General features: G+C 36.9%; 2 protein-coding genes and 1 long non-coding RNA gene across 4 annotated transcripts; 2 read left to right on the top strand and 1 right to left on the bottom strand.

Moving 5' to 3' along the window:
* The first annotated feature begins 1,756 nt into the window (after nucleotides 1–1,756).
* LOC147534806 (putative NADH dehydrogenase [ubiquinone] 1 alpha subcomplex subunit 5, mitochondrial) lies at nucleotides 1,757–4,605 on the top strand. The gene is made up of 2 exons (XM_086650801.1): nucleotides 1,757–2,209; nucleotides 4,210–4,605. Exons 1-2 carry the CDS (start codon nucleotides 1,897–1,899, stop codon nucleotides 4,401–4,403), a joined length of 507 nt encoding a protein of 168 aa, XP_086506927.1. The 5' UTR covers nucleotides 1,757–1,896; the 3' UTR covers nucleotides 4,404–4,605.
* Nucleotides 4,606–15,805: 11,200 nt separating this feature from the next.
* LOC147534807 (WRKY transcription factor 22-like) lies at nucleotides 15,806–17,813 on the bottom strand. Of its 2 annotated transcripts, XM_086650799.1 has the most exons (4): nucleotides 17,346–17,758; nucleotides 17,141–17,271; nucleotides 16,681–16,800; nucleotides 15,806–16,561 (listed from the first exon to the last, which is right to left on the bottom strand). In XM_086650799.1, the coding sequence occupies exons 1-4, from the start codon at nucleotides 17,379–17,381 to the stop codon at nucleotides 16,150–16,152; spliced, it is 699 nt and encodes a 232-aa protein (XP_086506925.1). In that variant the 5' UTR covers nucleotides 17,382–17,758; the 3' UTR covers nucleotides 15,806–16,149. The 2 variants fall into 2 exon arrangements, with proteins under 2 accessions (XP_086506925.1, XP_086506924.1); XM_086650798.1 differs by having other exon boundaries at nucleotides 17,141–17,813.
* LOC147534808 (uncharacterized) lies at nucleotides 15,970–18,036 on the top strand. Its single transcript, XR_015228338.1, has 2 exons — nucleotides 15,970–17,074; nucleotides 17,167–18,036. It is a non-coding gene; the product is annotated as an uncharacterized LOC147534808 (long non-coding RNA).
* The last annotated feature ends 6,573 nt before the right edge of the window (nucleotides 18,037–24,609 follow it).

Below are 24,609 nucleotides of genomic sequence, written 5' to 3' on the forward strand. Positions count from 1 at the left end.
ATAACTTATATATACTGTTTGTCCAAAAGAAGTGATATAATTGGAAGGTGGGAATGTGGTGGCCAGAAAAGTTTAAGTTATATGATGAGAAAGTGAGAGAAAGAGAGAGAGAGAGAGAGAGAGAGAGAGAGAGAGAGAGAGAGAGAGAGAGAGAGAGAGAGAGAGAGATTTCTTGTATGGATATGTATATGTGTGGAAGGGGAGTCTTGTGAAGTACTACTCCGGTTTGTTGATTCTATCTATATAAACTAGAAGAGATAGACCTGAAAAAGAGAGGCAGGGAAGGAAGGAAAGGCCAACTATATTTCACCTACTTCTGTTCAACTGCTTAGTTTGAAAGGGAAACGTACTCCACTACCCAATCTCAGTCAATCTCATAGATCATCACCACCAAACAAGCGCATGCATGTTCATGTATGTATCAAAATATGTATTAAATACCCCTCACTTTACTTCTTCCAAATTTTATTGTCATCTCTACACTTTTTCTACCTGTATAATATGACAAACACTGTGAAAACAAAAACAAATTGATGGTATGCCCGACAAGTACCCCACCCCGGTATCTCACTAGATCATGTCTGTCAAAGTACCCGGTCGGGATTCAGCTGGATACTTGCCGGGCGTAGCCCCCGAATAGTGTAAAAATTAGAAAGGAAGTGGTGCAGTTAAATAAAAAAAGGAAGAGGTGGTATCATGGTTGTATATAATAATTTTTGGTCCGTTTACCCCCAATCACCATATTCATGGAAGTTTGTAGTTTGATTAGTTTAATGTACATCTGCATGCCTGAGAGTAGCTAGGTGCATGGATGATGTCATGCACCATTCTCTAGATATGCCACCTGCTCCATTTATTTTAGCTGAGTACATCTCGGGAGGTTTTTCTTGCATGGATCGATCGTACCAATGATGTGTTGATTCTCGAATTCTCATTTTTTTTTTGAGATTGACACGCGTACCTATATAAAAAGATAATAAGTATTTTTTTGTTGCAAGTAAACAAATAGTTAGATAGTCAAAAGAAATGTAACTAAAGGTGCAAGTAGAAGACAAAGTAGCATCATTCTCACTATAATAATGTGGTTTTTGGCGACAAACTCTGCCTTCAGTGTATTTTTAATATGCCATCGATATTATATGATTCTTGACAGAATGCAGTCAGAATAACATTCACTACGATCATATTTCGAACAATTTTTTTGCCAACCATATTTTACCGTATGAGAAAAAAAAAATCTAACTCCTATGTTACATCTTTGTTTGTTTTACTCTTTCCATCATTTCCTTTTCTTACTACACCTCTCTGTGGCCTCTCTTCGTTTGTTTTTGTATCTCTCTCATGCTCCATCTCTCTTTCCCTTTCTTATTGCCTCAGACTCTCATTGATTTCTCTTATCACCTATCAAGATTAAAAAGATCTTGTTTCAAACCAATTCCTTTGAAGGCCAGTTTCGAAATTAAATTAATAACTCTTGCTATCAAAGGGGATACCCCCTTTGCATATATTTTAAGAGGATCTCCATATGAATGGATTCTTGATTTTGAACATGTAGCTTATGTTATTTTGAAGTTGATAAAGCTATTCAATGGAGGAGATAGAGAAAGATGAACAAGAAGAGAGACAAGAAGAAAAGTTAGAATAAGGAACACAGGATAATATCGGTAAAAAGAATTAACTTTTGGTTACGCCGGGGACCAAAAAAAGTGTCTGAACAATCCGGGGATTAAAATAGCAAGTTGTTCACATATGAGGTGGAAATAAGGATTAGCCAAAATTTCCGTCAAAAATTGGGGACACGACACGGCTATTCAAATCGAACTTCTTCTTCTTCTTCATTGAGATGAGACGGAAAGAAAGTCGCTCATATTTTTAGAGAGAGAAAAAGAGAGAGAGATGTTCCTCCGAAGATTTGCAGGTCCATTGTTAGCGAGAGTAAAGCAGACAACAGGAATCGTAGGACTTGATGTAGTTCCTAATGCAAGGGAAGTGTTGATCTCTCTCTATAACAAAACCCTAAAAGAGATCCAAGCTGTCCCTGAAGATGAGGGTTACAGAAAAGCTGTTGAGAGCTTCACCAAACATAGACTGAAGGTCTGTGAGGAGGAAGAAGATTGGGAACAGATCGAGAAGAAACTCGCTTGTGGACAAGTTGAGGAGCTCATAGAAGAAGCCCAAGATGAACTCAAACTCATCTCCAAGATGATTGGTAAAATACCCTTTCCTCAAATACCTATCTCTCTTTCAACAATTAATTGATAATTCGACTCATTGATGCCCTAATTCTTACGTACATTAGTACTTCGTTATTTGAAGATTGATCGTTTGTTTAAAAAGTTAACGTAAATGACAATTAAACTATACAAGGTTAAAAATTGGAACTTTAGTCATTGGGGTCTGTTTGATAGTGACGATTTCGACAAGGATCATTTTAAGGGGTTGGGAGATATATAGATTTGAACATTTGTCACTGATATAAGGATTGTGCATAGTAGAAACGGCTTATAATACACATGTTCTTGGTCTCATTGGAACTGTTCCAAAATCTATTGTGTTTTTCTTAGAATTGAAAATGATGCAAAAATTGTAATAATTTCCGATTCGGTTTTTCAAGATGTATGAAGAAAATGAGATTATATTTTTGCTGCACGATCATCTATAAGGGCAAACTTTTATGAATGGTGTGCACAACCAAAACCTAACACAATGAGATTCCTAAATGTATGATTCATCTACATTTGCAACTTGGAAGCTATTTGGATTTGAAATATATTTTTTTGACAAGAACTCCTAGCCTACTTTCCGTGATCAATAAATATGAGTTTGTATGCTTTAGCTGATCTCGATGTATACTATCACTTGTCTAAACTTTATTAGTGCTAGTAAAATCATCTACATAGGCCCAGGGGGAGCCCAATGTGCACGTCTTTCTGCTCCATCTGTGCAAGTTATATGTAATTGCATATTCTATTTCCAACAATGGGGACGTGATGGATTTTATCTTGTTGTCGACATTTTTTAGTAGTGGTATTGTTAAGTTTGTGGCATCCATCTAAAACAAATTAGTAATGTGTGGACCTATCTTAGATAATATTTACTTGGTTATGAGACTCTCTTGTCCATGTGGGAAATTTGTCATACCATTCATCGTGTGTGGCTTCTCCGAGCATACCACGTTTACTTTTGTTGAGTGACGTGGACCACGTGGTCCTGTCTGGCTTATCAAGTAAGCCTACTCAGGCACCATGGCCTCGAGGTTCTGCCTTGTCCACGTGGGACAATTCTCACAAGTATATTCAGTTAATGCATGGTTGACTGTTCATATATTTCAATGCCACTAAGTCATTTCTTGTCTTTATCTCACATTTCATTTGAACTGAATCCACTTCCAACAATTTGTTCATTCTTATGACCATGGAACATGTCTCACCTTGTGTCACGCGTCATATATATTGATTAAATGTTGTTGCCATAATTATTTAATCTTCCCTTCATTCTAATCATTCTAACTCTATCAGTTCACTTTAATCTATACTATCATATTTCTTTATTTTAAATACCTTACTTTGTATACCATTGCTTCTACTACTCGGTGTTGTTGAACTTTACTTGCACTTCAATTAACGATCGCTAAGATAGTAAGATAGAACATCAATGTGGTTATTTATTTACCGAAGACTGCAAAGTCATGTCTTTTTCAATATTTTCTTAAATATATACTCTTTATAATCTTGGTGTTACAGTACTTCACAATTTACATATCTTTTGAATTTTTTCCTTCTGAAATTACCACTCGCTTTTTGTGTAAAAACAAGAAAGAAGTGAAAGAAAATAGGCAACAGTAGTTATGACCCTGTAGTTTCTTAGTGTCATAGGCCGTTCCTTTTGAGTATCGGGATTCCCCTTTTAGATGCATCCTGAAATATTGTGTTGTTCTAAATTCAATTTTATTTTACTATTTATCATCTATTGCTTCTTTATTATGAAATTAACTAGCAAATTCTATTTTGTTTTCATACCTGAAAAATTAATAGATGCTTATCAGGATTCTTGCGTTCTTAATGAATTGAACATTATTGATTACCAATTGAACTTCCTGTGATGTCGAGACCGTCTTCTATATCCGTTTCCTTGCACATCTCATTCTCTTTGGTTAAACATTGAATTTTATGGGACTATATGCTCACTTGGTATTATCTTTAACTGCAGAATGGGATCCATGGGGAGTTCCAGACGACTATGAATGTGAGGTTATTGAGAACGATGCTCCAGTTCCTAAGCACGTCCCACTGCATCGTCCTGGTCCGCTACCAGAGGAGTTCTTCAGAACATTGGAGGCTGTTACTTCCCCCAAAAAAGATGATCCTGCTATTACTTCGAGCGAGTCCACTTCGAAGCAGTAAGCTCACTCCATGATTGTTTTCTGTTCTATGTCCTTTAAACATAAAATGGGCCATCTTTTGTCAGCTTTAACATAAATACATCATGTCTGTTTTGTGACATGTCAACTCTCTTTGGTTGTTAAATGCTTAAAAATTTGCCATATGAACCTGAAAAAAAATGCTCATTTGGAGAGAATTTGCAGTAAATCTGTTGTTTAATTCATCTTTCCTCACAGATCGTTATTGTTGTTTAATACGGTGTTTCTGATATTATGATTTTCCGCTTGACCAGTAAAATTGCATAAAAGCAAAAACCCATTAATCGAAACATGGAAAAGAGAATTAGAGAGATCGAATTTTGAAGAAATAAAGGGAAGAAATGTAAACGTACTAAAAGTGTTCCTCTTTCTTTGATTTCAAATTCGTAATTCGAAGGTTTTGTGAAGATCCTAGATGTATGATAAATGGCTGAAATCAGGAATCTGAAGAACCGCCAATGAAAACCCTCTCTATGTTTTCGTTTGGCTTCCCACAGTGGATGAGGTAATAATTATCTGGAGGGGTGAATGCCAATGATTGGTAGAAGCAGGTGGAAATTTGAAAGAAGAAGAAGAACAAGAAAGGGGTTCTTAGGGTTTGGAAGGATGACATATCAAACTTCCATAACCTGAAGAAAATACCCAATAAGGATGACAATGGAAAGGGACGATGGGTAACTGCATTGAGAATGTCTCCATATGATTTTTCACTAAATCTACAAGAGATGATGCAAATATAAGGTGTTCTTTTAGTTTTTTTTTTGTTGAAATGGTGTTCTTTTAGTTGTTATGCACAAAAGGCATTTGTAAAAAAATAACAGGAAATTGACCCGAAGATCCAATTTTAAAATCTTTTTAGTTAAAAAGACAAGTTATATATTTTTTTGTTAAAAATCCAAAATTTTAATTTGATTTGTTAAAAAGCTACATATTTGTATTTTGTTTGGTTGAAAGTTCGATATTTTTTTTGCAAAACTGTTATAATGTGTTGCAAGGCAGTTGCAAAGTTGTCGCAAGACGTTGCAAAACTGTCGATACGATCAAGATGAAGATGAATAATTTAATCCAGACTAATATCAAATTCCAACTTGATCACTAGTAAAACTCAAAGTGCAAAGAGAGATGAATTATCAAATAGAGGAAGATGAATCGATTCAGATATCCTCCAACCAGGATTATCAATCTGAAATCTCCTCTATAGCAGTACCAATTTACATGAAGAGTACACGAGATGAGTTGAGTCGTAACCTGTTTATGTATTGGGAATCACCTTCTCATGAAGGATGGTTAGTTGTACTCTGAACATGATGAAAATGATGAAGAGTTAAATTCAAACTCAAGGAGGTGGAAAAAAGGTGATTGCTTTCTATGGAATCCATCAACATCTCACACAATTATGTTACCTTCTCTCTTCCATTGGGTTGAAGTAAATTTTTTATTTAGTAAATGTTGTATGTTATCATCCCCTCCAAGTAATCCTAATTCTATGGGTATCTTCTTCTTCTTCTTCTTCTTCCAGGGTTTTGCATCAAGTTCTAATCACCACCTTGTGTTTTGTAGTCCTGGACAGAAACAATGGAGAACACATAATTTTCATTTATCTGCTTATTTTCTTTTCTGGTCCAAACCAAGAAACAAGTTATATATTGCTGACACTTGTACATTTGATGAGATCGAAAAACTTCAGCCTGAGCTATCTATGAAAACAATCACTATTACTAGCAATAATCCCCATCCATGGGGAAAAGATAAATGTTTCACTCGTTATATACATTTTGTCGGATGTGATGACGAAATCTTCAAGGTACTGAGACTAATTTATAGTCCTAATTCTCGTTACACGCTAAGAACGTTTTCGATAAAAGTTTGCAGACTTAAGTTTGATTCAATGGCTTATTCATGGGAAGAAGTGGAAACTATGGGTGATCATGTCCTTTTTATAGGGGGAAAACACAATTGCTGCTCTCTCAGCAGCCAAGTTGGGTCTAACAAAGGGTTGTGTCTACAATACTGATTTCGAAAGACGGAGAAAGCCTCTACAAATTTGACCTTGAGGATGACTCTTTGTTCCTACTCTTCGAATCTACTAATGCAATCTAATTTACAGGCAGATAGGGTTATGGAAACCAATGGAAGAAGAAGAAGAGAGGATATACTACTACTTTGTAACAATGTAGAGGAAAAGACTAGCATGCTCAAAGTAATGGCAAAAAGAACTAGTAGTAGTCATATCGTACAACCAAAAAATTATTATATCTCCATGTCTTGTTTTCCTAAGAAAAAAATATCCTATTTGGAACTTCGTAGATTATACTAATAATGATAAGTATCACATAGAACTCTCAGAGATTTTATCAGATGCTGAAATTCGCTTCTGGAAGGGTGGTTGGCTACTAATGTTAAGAGGCAAGAACTCCCCATTCTTTCTCAATCCCTTCACAAGAGAGACCATTCGACTTCCTGACTTACCTACGGTTGGCATAGTTTCTGTCATCTCATTCTCGTCTCTACCAACTTCTTTAGACTGTGTAATTTTTGCTATTGAAAAAATGTGTTTGGGATTTGGTCGAATCTACTCAATTTCAAGGGGAGATACTTGTTGGAACGAATCAAGGGTTTTCAACCATGTTCCACATATGAGTGTAAATGACATAAATAAAGAATTATTCTTTCCATGGCTTATCAATCCCGTTTTCTTTGAAGGAGCTTTCTATTGCTTAGATTATCAGGTGACTTTGGGGGTTTCTGATGCACGGAAAGAGCGTAAGTGGGAAGTTCTCGCTGAGCCCGAAAGACCATATGATGATTTCGATAAGATTTTCTTGGTGGAGTGTGGAGGAAAGTTGTTATCAGTGTTTTTAGGATATCTAGGGAAGGATGTTCAAATATTTAGACTAGACCTCAACATGAATTGGGTTAGGTTTTGAAAGTTTAGAAAAACATATGTTATTCATAAGTTGAACTTCTATTATGTCTGCAAGTGGTGCAAATAGTCTAATGGAGAACAAAATCTACTTGGATCGGTTTCATGGCGACGAGATATTATACTATTGTCTTGATACAAATCGATATTACACTCTTGGGGGTCAATATTCTGCCGAGAATTTTTATGATATGAAAAAACACTTAAATTGCAGCTGGATTGAACCTAACTTGTCACACAGCACTGATCAAGAGCTTGATTGGGGTTGTCTTTCACAAAAACCATAATCCATTTTTTACTGTCTTATTTATGCATTTACAATTGAAAAATAACTAGAAAGATATGTTGTTTTCATAAATCACTTAGTGGAACTGCAATTCATTTATTCAAACTCGAACTTACAATTGTTAGTATTGCACCTAGAGAGCAAATTCTTGTTTAACCAAGATGGAGAACACTTATGCTTTCTAGTCCATTTTATTTATCGAAGACTGCAGGGTCATGTATTTTTCAATAAGTTCTTAAATATTGTCACAAGCATTGTGTATCAATTGACTAAGTCCTAAAGGTAGTTTTTAATTCTGTTATGATTTTTAAATTCAAATAAGTTAGGAGTTTGAGTCAAAGAGGTTTCCTTAGAATTAGGAGTGGTTACTAAAGTTTAGCATTTGTTTGTTTCCTTCCGTTGCCAATTTCTTGTATAAATAGCACTCGAAGATGGGAATAAAGCATCAGAGTTTTTTATCAACTTTAAGCATTAGCTTGAGTGAGGTAGTGGTCTCCTCCATTAGACCAGAAAATATCTTTAGTTTTTGCATCAAATCTCTGTTTTATCCTATTCACAATAGGATCCAGGAAGCAGTTCGTGCCAAAGTGGTACCAGAGCACAGGTATGGACCAAAGGGTAGAGAAATTAGAGGCAACAATTGAAGGCTTATCTAGCAGCCAGCAGTCGATTGTTAACCAAATGAATGAAATGCTTTCGCAGTTCAACTCAAAGTTTGAGGAATTCGCCAGGATTTCGAAGAGAGAGGCTGAAGGTTCTGCTAATAAAGGACCTCATGAAAACCCAATATCCAGCAACAGTATCATGGGTTTTGTTCCAAAGATGAAGCTTGACTTCCCAAAATTTAATGGACATGAAGACCCAACTAGCTGGCTCTGTCGTGCTGAGCAATTTTTTCAGTTTCACAACACACCGATGGCAGAACGAGTTTCAGTAGCTTCTTTTCATTTGGAACACGAAGCACAATTATGGTTTCAATTGCTAAAACAAGAATATACAACAATATCTTGGGAAGATTTCAAACAAGGGCTCCATTCTCGATACGGACCAAACATTGACTTTTTTGGCTGAGCAATTTTTTCAGTTTCACAACACACCGATGGCAGAACGAGTTTCAGTAGCTTCTTTTCATTTGGAACACGAAGCACAATTATGGTTTCAATTGCTAAAACAAGAATATACAACAATATCTTGGGAAGATTTCAAACAAGGGCTCCATTCTCGATACGGACCAAACATTGACTTTTTTGGCGAGCTAACAAAGTTGCAGCAACAAGGAACGGTTAATGAGTATCGACTTCAATTTGAACGACTCTTGGCCAAGGTAGGACTCTTATCTACTGAGAGACAAGTAAGTTGCTTCGTCAGCGGGCTCAAAGACTCCATTCGAACCGAAGTATTAGCAAACAGACCAACGACACTTTCATCGGCAATTAATCTTGCACGCCTCTATGAGACCAAGGTCAATTCTCAAAGGAAGATTATCGTTCCTAAACCTATTATGCAGCAGATACCACGTCTCCCAACGAATGCATCTTCCAACACAAGTCATGTTAAGAGACTGAATGTGGAAGAACTCAACGAGAGAAGAAGACTTGGTCTTTGCTTTCGTTGTAATGAGCAATATGGACCAGGACACAGGTGCAAGAGGTTGTTTTCAATCCAAGCCGTGATTGACGCAGAAGACGACGATGTGGAAATGGAGATTGAGGCGACATCACCAACTGATGTCCCAGCCATATCACTTCATGCAATTTCCGGAACTTGTGATCCGAAGACCATGAGAGTTAGAGGGTATTTGAAGGGAAAGTCAGTAATGGTGCTCCTTGATTCAGGTAGCTCTCATAACTTTGTTAATGATCGTTTAGCTCTTAAATTGGGACTGAATGCAGGACAAGGTAAAAGGTTTAAAGTGATGGTGGCTTCAGGAGAACGATTGACAAGCACAGGGTTGTGCAAGCAGGTGGGTCTGTATTTACAAGGTTATACCTTCCAGACTGATTTCTATCTCCTACCGCTTGAAGGGTGCGATGTAGTGTTGGGCACCCAATGGTTACAAACATTAGGCCCAATTCTTTGGGACTTTTTACACTTAGAAATGAAATTCCAACTAAACGGCAAAGAAGTATTACTACAAGGTCTAAAGAAGGCTGCAAATCAGATTGTGGACAGTGACCAAATGGGTGAAATCACTTGTAAAGGTAAGGGAATTCTCCTTCATATTCAGAAAAGTGAATCAATAACTACTACTACAGTCTACATGCCGGAAATAAAACAACTATTAAGTAGGTATGAGAATATATTTCGAACACCATCAGGCTTACCACCTTTACGGCTGCAAGATCATCATATACCTTTGCATAAAGGGGAGCAACCTGTCTCGGTTAGGCCATATCGCTACCCCCATCATCAAAAAGGGGAGATAGAAAAGATCGTCGCAGAATTATTGCAATCTGGAGTTATCCGACCGAGCACGAGCCCATACTCTTCACCTGTGATTTTAGTAAAGAAACAAGACGGTTCATGGATAATGTGTGTCGATTATCGAGCACTCAACAAAATCACAATCAAAGACAGATTCCCAATACCAGTGATAGACGAACTTCTTGACGAGTTGCAGGGAGCACTATTCTTTTCTAAGTTGGACCTCCGATCAGGTTACCATCAAATACGTGTGCATCATTCAGACGTTGAGAAAACAGCATTTCGTACTCATCAAGGGCACTATGAATTTTTAGTGATGCCCTTTGGTCTCACAAATGCACCATCAACTTTTCAGTCTCTTATGAACCAGGTATTTCAGCCTTACCTTCGGAAATTCGTACTAGTCTTTTTTGATGACATTCTAATTTACAGTAAAAATTGGAATGATCATTTAAAACATTTAGAACTGGCCCTCTCTATTCTACAAAAGAATAAGTTGTTTGTAAAACTTGAGAAATGTCATTTCGGCCAAAGGGAAGTTAAGTACCTTGGTCATGTTATTACTAACCAAGGTGTGGCTGTAGATCCGGATAAAATGGAAGCTGTAATGAATTGGCCAAAGCCAAAAACTACGAAGGCTATGAGGGGTTTTCTTGGTCTTTGTGGGTATTATAGGAAATTCATTCAGAATTTTGGAAAGATTGCTGCTCCTCTCACTCGCATGTTGAAGACAAATAACTTTACATGGAATACAAATGCAGAAGAGGCCTTCACTCAATTAAAGCGGGTGATGACTCACGCCCCAATTCTCGCACTTCCAGATTTCTCTAAATCATTTATTGTGGAGTGTGATGCGTCAGGTTACGGTATTGGTGCTGTTCTACGCCAAGAAAGACCTATAGCTTTTTTTAGCCAGGCCTTACAAGGGAAACATCTCCTTCTGTCAACATATGAAAAGGAGATTCTCGCCTTGGTGTTAGCTGTACAGAAATGGAGACCATATCTTTTGGGACGACAATTTGTGGTTCAAACCGATCATGAAAGTTTGAAGCACTTATGGACCCAAAAAATTACGACTCCAGCACAACAACGTTGGTTATTCAAATTAATGGGCTATGATTTCATTGTGGAGTATAAGAAGGGGAAGGAGAATGTGGTTGCTGATGCGCTTTCAAGAAAGTCTAAGGTTGATGTTGGTGAACCTAAGTCTCTAATGGCTTTCTCATCACCTGTTCCTAATTGGCTAGAGACTGTGAGGAATGAAAATTCTACTAATACAAGAATCCAAGAATTAATTAAACGGGTGAAGGAAGGAGAAGCCATAGGTCCCTGGAATTTCCGTGATGGAGTTCTTTTCTTTAAAGGCAAAATATACTTAGAAAAAGATTCAGATTTGGTGGACTTGATTATTCAACAATTCCACAATAGCACACATGAAGGCTTCTATAAAACCATCCAACGGGTAAGGTCTGATTTTTATTTTCCAGGCCTTAGAAGGAAGATCAAAGATTTTATTCGAAGGTGTGAAGTTTGTCAGCGACACAAGGTAGAACAAACACTTCCTGCTGGACTGTTACAATCTCTACCTATTCCTACTCAAATTTGGGAAGACATCTCCATGGACTTCATTGACGGGCTGCCAAACTCTAACGGAAAGACAACCATATTTGTTGTAGTGGATAGGTTGTCTAAGTATGCACATTTTACTCCTATTTCCCATCCATATACAACATCTAGTTTGGCGCAATGCTTCTTTGATCACATCTTTAAGCTGCATGGAATGCCACGTTCCATTGTGTGTGATAGAGATCCCACCTTCACTAGTTTATTTTGGAAGGAATTGTTCCGATTGAACGGAACAAGCTTCAACTTCAGCTCCGCTTACCATCCACAAACTGATGGACAAACTGAAGCAGTTAATCGAACCTTGGAGATGTATTTGCGTTGTTTCACAAGCTCTAAACCAAAACAGTGGAGTAAGTGGCTAACTTGGGCTGAATTTTGTTATAACACCAGCGTGCATTCTTCAACAAGAAAAACTCCCTTTGAAGTTGTATATGGGAGAGAACCTCCGACTCTACTCACCTATGTTGCTGGAACAGCTAAGGTGGCTGCGGTTGAGGACCATCTCATTGAAAGAGATGGTATAATTCGTGAAGTAAAGGAGAAGATCGCCGTGGCGCAGAACCGCATGAAGAAGATCTACGATGGGAAGCATAAAGAAAGGGAATTTGCAATTGGCGACATAGTTTACTTAAAACTCCAGGATTATCGACAACATTCTATAAGTCGCCGAATACATAAGCTATCAGCTAAATACTATGGACCATTTAAAGTAGTCCAACGTGTGGGTGCTGTAGCATATAAATTGGAGTTGCCACCTGAAGCTAAGGTTCATCCCATATTTCATGTATCTCTCCTTAAAAGGCATATTGGTGACAAAATTGCTGTTAGTACTCAACTACCTGCTGAAGGTCCAAGATTGCTAACTCCTTTAGCCATACTAGATAACAGAACTCATGAAAGAAAGAAGGAGGTGTTAGTGCATTGGAAGGGCTATTCACCTGCCGATGCCACATGGGAAGTTTTTGAAGACTTCAATCAGCAATTTCCAGATTTTTGCTCTTGAGGACAAGAGCATAGTAAGAGAGGGGGAGTTGTCACAAGCATTGTGTATCAATTGACTAAGTCCTAAAGGTAGTTTTTAATTCTGTTATGATTTTTAAATTCAAATAAGTTAGGAGTTTGAGTCAAAGAGGTTTCCTTAGAATTAGGAGTGGTTACTAAAGTTTAGCATTTGTTTGTTTCCTTCCGTTGCCAATTTCTTGTATAAATAGCACTCGAAGATGGGAATAAAGCATCAGAGTTTTTTATCAACTTTAAGCATTAGCTTGAGTGAGGTAGTGGTCTCCTCCATTAGACCAGAAAATATCTTTAGTTTTTGCATCAAATCTCTGTTTTATCCTATTCACAATAGGATCCAGGAAGCAGTTCATGCCAAATATACACTTTTTATAATCTTGGTGTACGTTTTGAGTATCGGGTTCAGGAGTCGCCTTTTAGATGCATCCTGAATCGGGAGTCGCCTTTTAGATGCATCCTGAAGTACTGTTCTGTTCTAGATTCATCTTACTATTCTTGAATGGTCTTCCGACTCTTTCCGATGTTGTAAAGATTAGTTTTAAGCCTTGAGCCGGTTTCTTTAGTAAAGGGAAATGTAGATCCGAAATTGCACCAAGGACACGGCTGATTTAAGGCTCAAGTCTGATCAATATCCTACTTAAAAAAACTCCGAGTTATTTCCTATTTGACCCCCTACTTTGTGACCATCTTCTTTTTTGGTCCCCTATTTTCATGTAAATGGCGTAAATACCCTTCTTAATTTCAAAATAAAATATTAAAAAACATAATTATTTTCACCTCACCTCTCTCTCTCTCTCTCCACCTTATCTCTCTCTCCACCTCACCTATCTCCCTCTCTCTCTCTCCACCTCACCCATCTCTCTCCACCTAACCTCTCTCTCTCTCTCTCCACCTCACTCTGTCTTCTCCGATGAAGGTCGTCTGCCGGAATCTGTTGAACCAGACCTTTAGGTCAAGGGAACGGGAAGTCCTCTTAGAGGACATGAGAAACCTCTTTCTAGAGAAGGGGGTCCTTCCTCTTCATTGGCAAAGGGGCCCATGTCTTTTTATTTTTCTCGCAGAAAAGAGAAACTAAATGGAGATAAACAGAAAGGTAGATACGAATTAGAAATAAAATGAAGAATAAATCCGAACAAATAAACTAACGTTTCTTTAACAAGAGTAAAGTAGGGGTCCGAACAAGAATAATAATCATGCTGGCGGACCAAAAACATGAGTTGCTCACGTTCGGCAAGTCTATATTGGAGTATGTGAATGGCTTAATTATATCTTGTCAAATGATGATCAACTGTGTTTTTTCTTTTTTTTATATTTACTTTTGATTTCTTGGCTAAACATCTTCATTTGTAAGTAATTTTGTTTGTGGTAATAAAAATAAAGTTCTGAATTAAGTAAATTTATTGGAAAGTCCGGACCGAGACCGTCCGGTGTCCGACTGGACCGGTAAAATAAACGGTCTTGGACGGTCAATGGACAAAGAATTCTTGAGAGTGACCGTCCGAGTCCTCCCGAGTAAATAGGTGGTCACCAACAGTTTATGTCCGAGTCGACCAGTTCGATGAAGTTAGAGTCCGATACCGACCGGTCCGGACCGATTCCCACCCCTAGGCACCCCTCGAGAGGTACCAATGTATAAATATCATATACAGGCTCCCTATACCAAACAACAGAGACTAATATTAGTAGAAAATACTTAAAGGCGCATCCTTTTGCTAAGAACATCTCTATTCCAAAAACGCTCTCGAAAATGTACAAAATTGCTAAAGACGCCTCTCTTCAGAAAAGAACGTAGTCGCGGGCGCTGCTTTTCTTAGAACTTCACACAAGATTGAACATATTTAAAATGGAGTTACTATTGGATGATTTCAGCAAGTTCAATTATTATACATTAATTGAAAATAAAATATTAAGAGTTTTTTTGTTGTAACTGAATATTTCTATTCATATGGGGTCTAAATTGAGACACCATATGACGTAATTACATGCGTCATATGGAGAAGAGCTGTATATTTTTTCCACTCATACTTATTATTATAAAACTAGCTTACCAATTAAAATTCACTATTGTGTGTATGTCACAAACCCTAGTTTCTAAACAACTACGGAATTGACTTTTAAATAGTCCTTTATCCAACGTGAAGGCAGAGAATAGACAACTTATTGGGTAAGCTAAATCTCCTTTTCATATTACAAATCTTTATATCCTACAAAATGTTATGTGCAAGTGAAAAACCCCTAATATTATAATGTTGCTATTGGATCTTGATTAACCAGTTTATGACCTAATTGCTTATGTCAGAGAAGGATTTTTTTTTTTCCACCTAAACTCTATAATGAAACACTAAACCTAGATCATTGATCTTAATATAATCGCGTAGGAATAAGGGTGTGATCTCACCATGCTACTACTCCTCCAAGATAGCTGGAAAGCTCGAAAGAACGATAAGATTATTGACTTATACAGGTTCTATATGGTTTTGTGATCACAACTAAATATTCTAATGTCTTATGTTTAGGACATAATCATCAAAGCAACCTTCATTTTGATTATTCATTGAGTTGTATTTAGTAAATTTATATTTCATACCCCTCGCCAAAGAGAATGTAATTGTTATAATATCTTAATTCTCATTATTCTTTGTCTTCATAACCAATGCATGCCATTTGTATATTAGTCGATGTACAAAAATTTTGTACCCGTGTCAAAAATTTCAATTACCTATTTGTGATTCGTGATCGGAAATTCTTTGAGTTTTGCTAATCTATCGCAGCTCAGTTTCTATAAAAATAACTACAATTCATTGCGAAAGTTCTTGAGAAAATATTACATATGTTTCACAAGGCAAAAATGATTGTTTCACAAGACAATAACTTCAACTTTCGAATGATTTTCAGCTGAAAACACATGTGTTTCATCAATGTGGTGTACAATTTCGAGCTCCATTATCTTAACCAGATAGCTGACATGGTGGATTGGTCTCTTTGCCTAATGCTCGATAAAGATTAACCTTCACGGGCGGTCTACCATTTTAGCTCAGTTATATTAGACGTAACGGTTTACTGAATGGGGTGGTGGTACCCAATGACTGAAGTACCACAACAATATGGATGCACTACAATGCCTTAGTGGCTTAATATATGCTATTAACTTAATTCACTCCAAGAGAAAAAAGTTACATAATTTATGTGGTATTTGACACCACAATGGTAGTTACAAACCTCATTACCTAAACTTCTAGGTATAAGTCTTAGGTGAAGTTCATCGTAGAGATTACGACTGCATCAACACATTACTTATAGGAAGAAGTTCCGAATAGCTTGAAAACAAGCCTAGATGGTTTTCCTCATTTATTCTTTTAAACGCGAATGCGAAACACACTAACAAAATACAATTCCCGTACCTATCGTCGCTAGTCAAGCTTCTCTTAAGCTTTCGTCTCTATTAGTATCTCATCATATGAGAAGAATTGGTGCAAGTGGGTCTAGTCTAAGAACTTCTAAACCCATAAAGAAGTCATTGGTGTTTCTCATCAGTAGATGAGAATTATCTTCTCTCCATAAGCTTCCTTGCTTAATATTATTGTTGTTGTTGTTGTTGTTGTTGTTGTTGTTGTTGTCTGCCATGAGGAATTGAGTAGTTGACGTGAAAAATGGAGTAGAAGGTTGTAATGTTGAAGTAACAGAAGAGAGGTTATTCAACTTATTACAATGTCTACTACTTCCGGCAAGTGAGTTCCGATGGGTCGGTATTGGGTGATTGTGCTCAGCCTTGTAAGTTATAACCAACATCGACGGATCGGAGTAGCTCTTCTCTACTAGTTTCTTGGCTATGCAATCTTTTGAGCTACTACATTTGTAGTAAGCTCTATAAAATTCTCCACCCAAATATACAAAATAGTTTCAATATCAAACAGTGAGAACACAATCTGAAATAGAAATCAAAGTTAGGGTTTTGATTAAGAGGTAGCTAGAAGTGTCTTGCACCTTGGATATGGTGAACCCTTGACTGGTTTTTGCCCATATTTTCTCCATGCCCACTTATCTGAAGTAAGCCCTCCTTGATCAACTGGTACTTTGAAGACAACCCTTTTTTGCTGGATCTTCCTGTATCATCATGAAAACCATAGAACCCTCATCAGACTAATAAGTTAATAAAAAATCTTTTTCTCTTTCTGTAATTACTACCTTAACTAACACTCTTGTTGGAGTAAATACTACAACAAGACTAGTTGAAGGCCGGCTCGAACGATTCTTGCAAGAACCTCCATCCATGGATCAAATACCCTCATGTTAGGGTTTCATAATTTGGATCCCTAGCTTCATCCAGAAGCTAGCTTATACTCAGTAACCTTCAAAAAACCAGGCAGTCAAGGAGCAGGTATATATATATAAACACAAGTTAATTGCTTAATCCAATATTGTTTGAAGTTCTTAAAAAGTCCACCTTCTTTTTGATCTGGTACTGGTCAGACAGTTTGTACCACTGGTGGGAGTAGTCAGGGTAAAAGTTGGAGCAGCACACTGAAATTGTGGTTCTTGTTGAAGTTGTGCCCTAGATGATGATGATTCTCCAAACTGAAATAGATGACTAACAGGTAAGGGTTTGATTTCATTTGGAGATAACATGGGTTGGAAGTTGATCAACAAACCAGGTTTGAAGAAACCCTCTTCTTCTTCTTCTTCATCTACTTTTTTACCATAAGAAGTTGTTTGTTGTGTTTCAAGGACATCTGATGGTAAAGGATGAGATGATGAGAACATAAGCTCATCAAAAAATTGATCTAGTAGTAATTCATCATCATGAATGATAGTATTGTCATTCATGAAGTCTTCATTAATAGTCCTAAAGTAATAATCTAAATCATCATCTATAAAGGCCGTGCTGGCCGTCGCAGTGTGATCAATTGTGGTGGCAGAGGCCGCTCCGTCAGTAGTGGTGGTGGCGGTGGAGGTGGTAGTGTCATTGGTGGTAGTGGTGGATGTGGCGGCGAAATTTGTATAATTATTTGTTGGGAAACTACTAACAATAGCCTGAAGATCCCAAGCAACTCCGTCCATTGATATAACAAAAATACTTTGATACAATTATATTCTTAGGGGTTTGAGTTATAAACGGCGTCTAATTTCTGCGCGCAATATATATATATACGCATTAACCTTAAAATAATGTATTTTTTTTTCTTACCTCACATGATTGTTACATATTTATAATAAAAGTCATTTAGGACATAGTCTTAATACCTCAAGTGGAGTAGAATCTTTTACATGGATGTAAAGAGACTATAAAGTCCTCTAGGGAATTTGAAAAACTGAGGACATTATGGAAATATTACCTTGATACAATGAACTTGTATGCATTTGATGAAATCAGCAAGTATTTTATACTCCAAAAAGTCCACTTGATATAAGAATTAATAATAAAGAAGGTTTCAAACAAATCAGATCTATTAATTAATAGTGTATGTGACATCATTCAAATAACTTTCTGACTTAATAATTAAGTAAATTTAAATAAAATAACTTCGACGATTTGTCACGTCCCGTGATAGATCTAGAGTGTTACTTTCTAATAAGTGTATAAAAATAAAGCAAAAGATGATTCGATGATTTCTGACATTGAAGTTTGATGTTTAAACTCAAACTACTAAACGTAGATCTCCAAGTGATACAACTAAACTATCACACTCCATTAAAATCTACGGTATTCGAGCACAGAACTCAAATTGTGATGTTTGAATGAGAGCTTTCTAAATCATGGGTCAAAATAAAAGTAAAAGAGATTATATACTATATTTAATGAATTCATTATTTGTGGTCCTAGGACTATGGAATCTTATATCTACTTTCTCTCTCTAAATCATCAACTAATTATAACAATGATCCTATTTATACTTGCAAAGAACATTATTATAAGGCGCACTTGCATAATTAATGTTATAAAGAAAAATAAGGTTTTTCTTTCTATTAATTTGGTGGTGAGAGGCTTATTTTTTTCTCCAAATGTCTATCTCCGATTCTCCGATTTGAGGATGAAGTTTTTCTTAATGAAAATTGGTGCACTACGATATTTGAGGTCCTTATCCGCGGCTTGTCACTATAGGTATGGTAAAATAGTTGTTAATGTTATTTCTAGTTGATTCTCTGAAAAGACAACTTACCTTGTTAATTGTTTAGAGTTTTCAGCTCCCTTGGTCCGAGTTCACAAATGATTTATTTATATTCATAGAGGAGGATCAACTGGGTCGAATATATGTAAGACTATAACGTTTAACTACAAAATACAGCGACGGTTTAGACCGTCGCTTCGGGAATATATACAGCGACGGTTCTGGTACCGTCAATAACAATACAAGCGCTGAAAAGGGAAATTTGGCCAAAACTCCCTAAAAACTTTGACCTTTGGTTAAAAAGGATTGGACAATTTTTTATGGGCTTCAGCTCCCTGTGGCATTTTTGTAAATTATCTAATATAGGGAAAAGACAAAACTGACCTTATTGCAAACTAGTTTGCAAACCAGTTTGCAAACCAATTTGCAAAGCAGTGCAAACTAGTTTGCAAGGCAAACCAGATTGCAAACTAGTGCAAACCAGTTTGCAAATCAGTTTGCAAATCAGTTTGCAAGGCAAACCAGATTGCAAACCAGATTGCAAACCAGTTTGCAAATCAGTTTGCAAAGCTCTGCAAGGCAAACCAGATTGCAAACTAGTGCAAACCAGTTTGCAAACCAGTTTGCAAATCAGTTTGCAAAGCTTTGCAAGGCAAACCAGATTGCAAACCAGATTGCAAACCAGTTTGCAAATCAGTTTGCAAAGCTCTGCAAGGCAAACCAGATTGCAAACCAATTTGCAAAGTAGTGCAAACCAGTTTGCAAATCAGTTTGCAAACTAGTTTGCAAAGCTTCGCAAAATCAAACCCTAACAAAATAAGTAACTAAGAAGTAAGATTATATAAAATGTGAGGGTTTTTGGAAAATCTGAGGGTGTTTCTAAAATTTTCCTTTATACAAAGGTCAATTCAGGTATACAAAATTAAGGGATTTTTAGAATTGTCCTTCAAGCCTATTTCCAAACTTTTCATGGTGCCTAGAAGGAAAAAAAGATAACTTGTCTTTTTGACAAAAAAAAACAAAAAATTGGGTCTCCAGCCCAATTTCCTGCGCTGAAAACCCCCAAGGGAATAGTATTACCGACACTTTATCTGACGTCGCTAAAAAGCAGTTACTGCTACTTGTTTCTAATGGTTTAGAACCGTCGCTAATGTAATAAAAAATTAACCGTCATCCAAAAGCAGAAATAGATATGACCGTTAGAAGAAACCCCTATTACAGAGATCAAACAATCAAAATAATTCATTTAATTGTAATAATTTTGCATTCAACTCATTGATTCGCTTAGTTTGTCAAGATTTTCAAACATGTAGATTATCAATATAGATAACCAAGTATTTGGATTCTTGACAATAGTCGTCACTACAGGCAGTTTTGCTATAAACCGTCGGTAATGACTGTCACTAAAGTGAGTGGTTGTTTTTCTTTCTTGGCATATATATATATATACCTTCTCCTGGTGTACCCCGTTTGAAAAGAGAATAGGTATTATTGTCTGCTTTCCATTTCAAAGCCTAAATGTCTCCTGGGTTATGTAAGTTGCTTTTTATTCAATTTGCCATCTCAGACTCAGTCTATAATATTAGAATACTATTAGATTAAGTACCCACAAGATCCTGAAAAAGGAGTGTGCTTTCTTTGACAAGGGATAACACTTTGGGTCCTTTTTTCCATGTGAACCATTAACTAAATTAGTAAAATGTTTCACCCAATGAGTAAAGAGATATTTACTAAAATACTACATTCTTAACCACCAAAGCAAAAGAATCTAATCACTACTGAAACAAATAAAGGGAAGATGATCTACTTAATGGATGTAGCTAATTATAGGGTTTCATCAATAACATGGGGTGAGTTTTCACATGCATGAAACTTTCAACCATTTGTCAAGGCTACAACAATAAGGGTCTATCAATATAAAGATCTATCAGAAAATTTGTAAAGTATTTGATGTCTAAAGACATCATTCTACGGGTCAAACAAACTCGTAGAAGGTGGTCTAACAGGGGTTTTCTTTCTCTGGTTTCGATGAAACTTACTAGACATAAATGTTCTCACAATGACAAGGCTCTTATATGGCCCGTCTATTACTTCATGTTAAGAGATATAAGTAACTCTTTTAGGCTTGGGTTCTATTCAATATTGTTTAGGCTTGGGCTCTCTATACAAACCCGTGCAGACCTATGCACACATGAAAACCAAGTGCAATTTATATGTGCACACTACTCCAGCAAAACCTGTGCAAGCCCTTGCAACCTCTTCAAATCCGTGCAAACCTTACTAGGAGCCTAAAACTTGACCAAGCAAAGAAGTCAAGGAACGAAGCTGCTTCTCTAGTGGCCCGTTGAATAGGAGGGCGGAGGCTTTTTCACAAAACCGGCTGGAAAGCCATTGACAAAAATGGAAAACGATGCTGTGGATATACAGGTCCTCATCCACCTACGCATCTAAAACCAAAACCTGTCCTCTGAAGCATGTAATCCAGGAAAGTCCAATGATCATAAGCCTTCTCTATGTCTAACTTGCACAGATATTTTTGGTTCTTAAAAAGCAACAATTTGAGAAGGTTCAATTGTCTGAAATGAATTTTTGGATCCATGCAACCTTGATTTTGAATTGTGTTGCTCAGACTTACTCCTATAGTATAGTGCGGTGGCAATTCCATGGTGTCGGGGGCGAACTGCTAGTTTTCGGATACGAGATATACATCCTAGTCACTACGGAAGTATTTGCTCAATTGACACGTCTGAATGAATCAATGTCGGACTTATTGGATCCTTAGCTATTCATGCTAGGATTGGTCATCATTTTGATTATTGAAGCTACTTACTCTATATAAGTAGCTCATTAAACCTTGTGAGAGATTAAAGAACATAACAAATTTATAAACACCATGTGATAAATTCTTAATACATCTGAATACAAATACAAAACACAAATAAGTTAGAGAGATTGGAAGACCCTCAGAACTTCAACCTTTCTCATGCCCTAAATGACCAAGTTAGTCACTAGGCTAAGAAATGTCTAAAAAATTACCTGATCATTTATAATATAATCAGTCTTATACTCGGTGGAAATTGTATTCTAGTCCTATGTTTGGTTGGATTTTGTTAAAACATTATATGGTGAGAAGGGCTGGTGCTAGATAGTGCAGAACTAAAAACTTCTAAACCCATAAATAACTCATTCGTATTTCTCATCATCGAATTCGTATTATCGTCTTCGCTCCAACTCTCTTTCTTCACACTAACATTGGTTTGCTGTAACAAAAGCTTATTGTTGTTGTCTTCCATGGATGACTCTACCATGCATAAGGAAGAACAAGTTGGTGGAGCTAAAGCCGCGGACATACAATCCAACTTATTACTCTGTCTACTATTTCCACCAAGAGAGCTTCGTTGGGTCGGTATCGGGTGGTTGTGCTCCGCCTTGTAAGTTATTATCAACATTGCTGGATCGGAATAGCTCTTCTCTACTAGTTTTTTTGCCATACAACCTTTTGAACTACTGCATCTGTAATAGCCCCTGAAGTATTTTCCCAATCAAATGTGCAAAGTAGGTTTAGAAGTAGACACTCAGACACAAAATAGCTAATTACATGTAACTTCCCACATCACTAAGGAGTGTTAAGTTTGTGGTCATCCAACTCAAAACCAAGTGGCAATGAGTGGAGAAGACTTAGACATTATATTTTTGGTTGCTAGATGCCCCTTCTCCCATGCGAAACTATTCTCACAGGAAGATCGTCCACAGGCTGACTATAGGTACAAGGTCCAGCTTAGTAAGTGTAATTTCGGTTGGGCTTGTGGTGCCCTTGATGGAAACAAGACCATGTACGAATGGGCTTGGGCCTAGATGACAAAAGTGAGGACAATATTGGTAACTAATAGAGTTTGTGCCGTTAAAAATGGTATCAGAGTCCGGGATACCTAATCTCTAATAATGGGGGAAATGTAGTCCAACATCGTTTGAGAGAGGGTTGGAGACAGGACTAGGGGTACTAGCTCTTGTAACTTTTGGCTGGACTCATGGTGCTTTACCACGACCTTGAGCTTGGTGGACAATATTAATAACTGCTACGACTTGGGTCGTTACATTATAGATTGAGAAGAAAAAACATGCAATGCTAATGGAGTTCCACCATTAAACACTTCATACTGACAGACCTTGGATATGGGGAGCCTTTGATGGGTTTCTGCCCATATTTTCGCCAAGCCCACTTATCTGAAGTAATACCATCAACTGGTACCCTGCACACAACTTTCTTCTGCTGGATCTTCCTGCACAAATACAGATAAGAAAACTGTGAGACAAAAATCAAATTACTCCTTCGATAATTAATTAAGTAGGCCAACTCATACTCCTTGGGAGCCAATAATCAGCATGCTAAGGAGACGAAGATCTAGTTAGCTCGTAGGACCATCTATGGGTCAGTATTCCAGGTCTGGATTAACCATTAGCTATGTGCCTCATTGATCACACCACTCTTTTAGGTTTCAGTTTCATTGTCTTGACCTGACTCGTCAGAATCTGAATCAAATAGATTAGAAAAATCAACCCAAACCTGTTATTAAGACGAGTCAGACATCATGAGTCAAAGAAAAACAAACAATCTGAAACCTGACACAAGCCAATTCAAACCTAAAATCAGATTTCATAACTGACTTAGACAAAGAACATACACTACTACCTAAGAATCTTACTTTTAATCGATCCTTGTTTTTCTTTCATATTCGGCTCCTCAAGTCAAGAAGCTGTAGAAGTTTGTTGGAGAGAACTAGACCATAGCACTATTTCGCTATGATACCAATTGATATGTAAATGAACTAGCGGTACTCTTCAAATGATAGGCTAGTCAAAGAGATAACAAAGTACTAAATCGATAAAATATGACATAGTTTAATGATCTTTAACAACTAACCTTCTTTTCAATCTTTGACACTTGGTGGTGGTAGTGGCGGTAGTATGGCGATGCTGGTTTGGTACCTTCTGTTGTGGCTGTTGCAGCTGAACTTGTGATGGTAACGATGACGACTCTCCAAACTGTAATAGTTGAGAAACAGATGAGGAGGATGTATATTCATCATTTGCAGTGAACATGGGTTGGAAGCAGTTGGCAGAAAATAAGCTTGGTCTGAAGCTATTATCACCATCATCATCTAATTCTCCAGTAAGGGTTGTTGTTCTTGGTAGTGGTGGTGCTATTGGTGGTGGAGTTTGAAAGAGATGAATTGGTGATAGAGGGGGAAATGGGTAACCAAAACCATTAGAATAAACATGATCTAGTAGTAGTTCATTATCATGATAACCAATACTAGTATAATTATCAGTGTTATTCATGAAAGAATTATCATCATTACTAGTAGCATTAAAGTAAAAACCTGAATCATTATCCATGTTAGTTTTGGTAATAATGGGTGAATTGGAACAATCAATAACAACTATATGAAGATCCCAGAGAATAGCTAGCTTAGTTAAGGAAATATTTGTACTAATACTACATATATATATATAACCAATAAATAAGACGTGGAGTAGACATGTTTTTTTTTTTTCTCAAATGTAGGTTTGATCTATTCTGCTGTTCATTATGTTATTTAAATCTAGAGAGAGAGATAGAGAGAGAGACAGTGTTAGCCATGACAGGTGCTGACTTTAATGTGCTTACCATCATTGACTTTTAACAAAAGTCAATTCCATGGTAAAGTCAACGCTTGACCTTGTCAACCAATAAGATTTGGATTGGGAAATGTCAGGCTGTTAGCATAAAATATAAACCCATAAAGAGGCATTCACGTTTGCTTTA

The sequence above is a fragment of the Eschscholzia californica genome, unplaced genomic scaffold (assembly GCF_041429995.1).
Source record: "Eschscholzia californica isolate CP2 unplaced genomic scaffold, dmEscCali1.0.p SCAF_6, whole genome shotgun sequence".
Lineage (NCBI taxonomy): Eukaryota > Viridiplantae > Streptophyta > Magnoliopsida > Ranunculales > Papaveraceae > Eschscholzia > Eschscholzia californica.